Raw genomic sequence first — 4,605 nt, forward strand, 5'->3', positions numbered from 1 at the left:
ATCCATCCATCCATCCATCCATCCATCCATCCATCCATCCATCCATCCCACCACCCCTCCTCTCCTGTCCCCTCTCTCCCCATGGCCACTGTCCCCTTTCCAGCTGTCATTCCCATTCCAGGGGTTCCAGAGCCCCTTTTCCCTCTCCCCTGGCACCTCCTGGCTGGGGCTGTGCCCATCCCCAAGAGCTTCTTCGTCCCCTTCCTGGGCGTGTCCCAGCAGAGCATCCCAGTCTGATTTGGGTTTTGGGGTGCACTGGGATTGGTTTGCTCCATCCCACAGCTTGATTTGGGTTTTGGGGTGCACTGGGATCAGTTTGCTCATGGTCCCACCACCACCATGAGTGTCACCTACACTGGGCACTCTGCTGCACCCCAAACCCCACTCAAAACCCCAAAACCCCAACACCAGCAGCAGAAGCCGGGGGGTGGTTCCCATTCTCCCTCCGTGCCTCCTCCCAGGGGATTTTAACACTGACATTTCCCAAGGGAATCTCCCCCCAGGGCTGGCAGAGCGAGCAAGGAGGGCTCAAACCCCACCCCAAATTCCCCCCGGAGCTCCACTGCAGGAGAAACCCTGGCTTTGATCCCAGAGCTCCATCCCAGCGCCCGCCAGGCTGCCGTGTCCAGCGGGAAAACACGGGAGCAGCTGCTGAACCAGCTGGGTCAGCCTAATGGCCATCCCATAATGGCCATCCCATAATGGCCATCCCATAATGGCCATCCCATAATGGCCAGGGAGTCCTGGGGCTGCGGGATCCCAGCTGGATCCAGTAAAATCCCTGCCATTAGCCAGCCCAGCTGGGATTTGGGCTGTTCCAGTCCCTCCTGGAGGGGCAGGGCCCCCATGGAAGGAGCATTTAGGAACATGAATTTTTCAGGAGCTCGTTTAGCAGTGAACATCTTCCCAGCTGGCTCTGGGAGAAGAGGATTAACCCCTTGGGGTGGGGATGGAGGGGGCAGATCCTGAGTGGCAACGGGGCTGTTGGGATTTGGGGGTGGAAAAGGCAGAATTAGGAGCAGGGGATGGGTTTGGCTCCTCGTTTTCCTCTCCGGGACCAGGGGAATGGCAACAGGAATTTGGGTCTCACCCAAAATATCCCTGAAACAAGGAGGAAAACCCCTCACGGTGCACCTGGGAGGCAAAACCTGCCGGGAAATGCACTTAGGGGGCTTTTCCATCCCCTGGATGCCCCATCCCCTGCTCGGAGCCTCTGGGATCCCAGGCGAGGCCGGATCCGCCGGGAAGGAGCCACCAGCAGGACTGGGAGGCGTCGGGGAAAATTGCATTTGAAGCACAGCCAGTGCTGGAGTCTGGAATAATTATAGCAGCGGGGTCAAAAGAGCCTCCTGCAACGTCGTTTCCCTGCTCAATAGGCAGCAGCTGCTTAAAATAAAATAAAAAATAAACCCAGAAAGTCCACGCAAGGGAAGGGTGGGGAAGGGCCAGGAGAAAAGGAGGATTCTCCAGCGGGATAATGGCTGGGCTGTCTCAGGGAAAGAATTGGGATTTTCTGTGAACTCTGCTGTTTCTAGCAATGATTTCTCCTAGAACTCAGAGGTTTTTTAAATGAAACTGCCCTGCCCTTGGTGGTGTCTGGCCAAAAATCACTGCGGGGTTGGGACAGGTGGGCAGGGCTCAGTTGAAGCGCCTGTGGTGAGGGTGTGATTGCTCCTTGACATCGACCTGCTCATGGGGCTGGCTCTGGGGAGCAATTTGCTGTCTTCAGCCTTTTCAGACCCTCTGGGAGTGAGAGGAGCATCTGCTGGGTTATCCCATCCTTCCTCAGCCTCCTCCTCCTCCTCCTCCTCCTCCTCCTCCTCCATGGCTGCAGCCGGATTCTGACTCTAGCTTTGGGCAAAGGCAGGAAAGCAAATCCCCCTCTGGGACCGCGGGGTTGGATGCTCGGAATGGCCCCAAATGAGGTTCTTTTCCTGCTTTTTGGCCAAAGCTGCTGGAGCTTGACCTTGAATCAGTGTCTGGTTCCCTCCTGGCAACCCCAACCTGCCGGGTTTCCAGCACAATAAAACAGGGAGCTGGGTGAGCTCCTGTCCAGCCCGGGGTCCAGGGAGCTCAGCTGGCACCCCAAATCTCCCAAATCCCCTCCAGGGGACGGCCAGGCTGGAGGGGAGGGGGTGCAGGTGAATTTTGGGGACACCCAGCAGCAGTGAAAGGAGAGTCTGGGGAAGGGGGGGAATCGAAGAGCCCCTTCCCATCCCCACTGCTCTCCCAAATCTCCTGTTTGATGCTCCTCATTCCCTGTTTGCAGCCTCACCACGGCTCTGATGGAATCAAGGACCCCTCTGGAGGCTCCTTTGCCCCACGGGGAGCCACGGTCCGAGCCTGACTCCGGCACGGCGGCATCACATGGAGGATATTGAATTATTTCCCTGCCTTTTTCTGGGAATTGCCAGTTAAGGCTCTTAGGCAGGGCTCACTCCCAGCTCCTAATCTCATTCACCTGCCATTTACCCCGGGAGCAGAGCACGAGGCAGCCTCCCCTTCCCAGGATCCACAGATATGGGGGATCACATTGCTAATTAGAGGGAATAATCAATATTTACCGGTGGGATCACATCGCTTATGAGAGGGAATAATCAATATTTACCGGGGGTGCTGCAAACTGCAGAGCAGGGCAATTCCAGGTGTATGGAGCTGGGGTGCAGCAAAGGGAAAAATGGGTCCTGGAGCTCCAAAACTCCTCAAGAAAGGAAATGGAAAAGCAGAAATTGGGGTTTATTGTGAGTGTGGATTAATCACACTAATTAAAAATTAAAATCATTCCCCAGTTACCCAGCTAAGCACCCAAAACATCAGCCTGGCAACCTGGGAGTCTCCAGGGAATGTTCTCCCAACCTCCAGGACTTCTGGGCCCTAAAACCAGATTTGGGAACACCAAAACCATTTCCAAGCTCGATCCAACTTGGCCGAGTTTCTCATGAAATAAGGAGAGAAGGAATCTGAGAGTTTGGGTTTTTCATTGGCTTTGTCCTGAAATCCCTTCTCCACTTCCAAGTTGCCTTCAGGGATGCTGGAAATACCCTGAAATCCAAGCAGCCCCCCTCAAATCCCTTCCTCTCAGCCCTCAAAGTTATCATTTAATTAAATACGACCCAAAATGCTTTGATTAGGGCCCAAGACAGAAATCTCTCCTTTTTTCAAACCTATTAACGAAAAATAAAAGCCCCAAAAGCCGTGGGGGTGGAAATTCCCATCAGTTTTGAGGCAAAACAGGGATGAAGCAGCATCAGGAATGGATGTGGTGCCACGGAGGCAGAAGGAGGAGAGCTCTGTATGAGAAATTCTCTTTCCCCCGTTTATATTTTGCTAAATTTTGATTATTTTTTTCTGCTGAAAAGCTTTAAAAAAAAAAAACAAAACCAAAGGAAGGTTTTTTAACACCTTCCCGGAGGGCTGCAGCTCCCTGCTGAAAATAGGGAGGGTGCCGACACCCACTCCATGACTCCTCCCGTCCTCAGTTCCATTTTATATATATATATATATATATATATATATAATTTTTTTGTGCTATTGATATGATTTCCCTTTTTTTTCTCCTGGCTCATTTCAAGCCTGAGCTCCCCAGACTCTCCCTGACATCTGTAATATCCCTGAAACCCCAGCCCGAAGGCTTGGAAAGCACCACCGCTGCTATTTTCAGGCCGTGCCCACATCAGGAGGGGTTTTCCCCACCCTGGGCTCGCTGGCAGCCCCGGGCCATGCAGGACATCAACCCGCTGAGTTTTCCGCTGGATTTGTTCTCCAGGGACAGCGCAGGCTCCAAAAAGCCGGAGAAGCTGCTGGAAAAGGGTGAAACCCGAATTGTCCCCGATGGTGGGGACAGAGCAGCAGACACCGGGAAAGACAAAGCATCCTTCACATCCCGCCGTGCCCAGCCCGCCTGCCACGCTCTCCTCCTCATCCCGCTAATTCCAATCGAGGAAAATTCCTTCTGGGGAAAGAGAAAAGCAGTCATTTAAATTTTTTTTAATTTTTTGGGGGTGTATATTGAGCGCGCCGCGTTCTCCGGCCGGCTCTGTTTTACTGTGCTAATGACTTTTTACACTTCAGGTAAAATCAGAACAAGACAAGAAGGCTTTCGAAAGCTCGTTCTGACAAATTCCTCACTGTAATTACTGGAGCAGAAAGAACTCATCAGCAGAACACGCCGTTGCTCGGGGCGCTAAAAGTCTCGGGTGGTGGTGAATGGCCCAGATCCGGGCTCGGCAGGTCCCGGCTCCCCCTCCCCGAACCAGGAGCGATTTTATAGCCCAGTGATCCCCAGAAATCCCCGTCCCCCCGGGCGCTGCGGGGCTGGGCTGCCTTTGCTGGTTAAAGGAGGTTTTGGGGCCGGTTTGGCTCCTTGGGAAGGGTTCCCCAGGCTGGTTCCCACTGCTCACCCAGGTTCTGCTCTGGGTGCTGTGGAGGGGGAAAAAAAAATTTAAATAAATCTATTTCTGTCAAAATCAAAATCAAATCCATCGAAATCAAGAGCCCTGCCTGGGCTGGTGGGGAAGCACCCGGGAGTGGTTTCAGCAGCCAGCAGCACGGGTGGAATGGCCCTTTTTGGCTGTGCCCACAGCTCGGGAGATGCTGGAGAGCCAG

The 4,605-nt window shown here is 53.6% G+C and overlaps 1 protein-coding gene across 1 annotated transcript in view; it reads right to left on the minus strand.

Annotated features, from left to right (window-relative positions):
• TMEM132E (transmembrane protein 132E) overlaps positions 1-3,922 on the minus strand; it is a 33,580-nt gene extending 29,658 nt beyond the window's left edge. The window contains exon 1 of the mRNA XM_015646210.1: positions 3,694-3,922. Coding sequence (XP_015501696.1) covers positions 3,694-3,922 — 229 coding nt within the window. The remainder of the gene's footprint in view (positions 1-3,693) is intronic.
• Positions 3,923-4,605: the final 683 nt, after the last annotated feature.

Source organism: Parus major, chromosome 19 (genome assembly GCF_001522545.3).
Source record: "Parus major isolate Abel chromosome 19, Parus_major1.1, whole genome shotgun sequence".
NCBI classification, from domain to species: Eukaryota; Metazoa; Chordata; class Aves; order Passeriformes; family Paridae; genus Parus; species Parus major.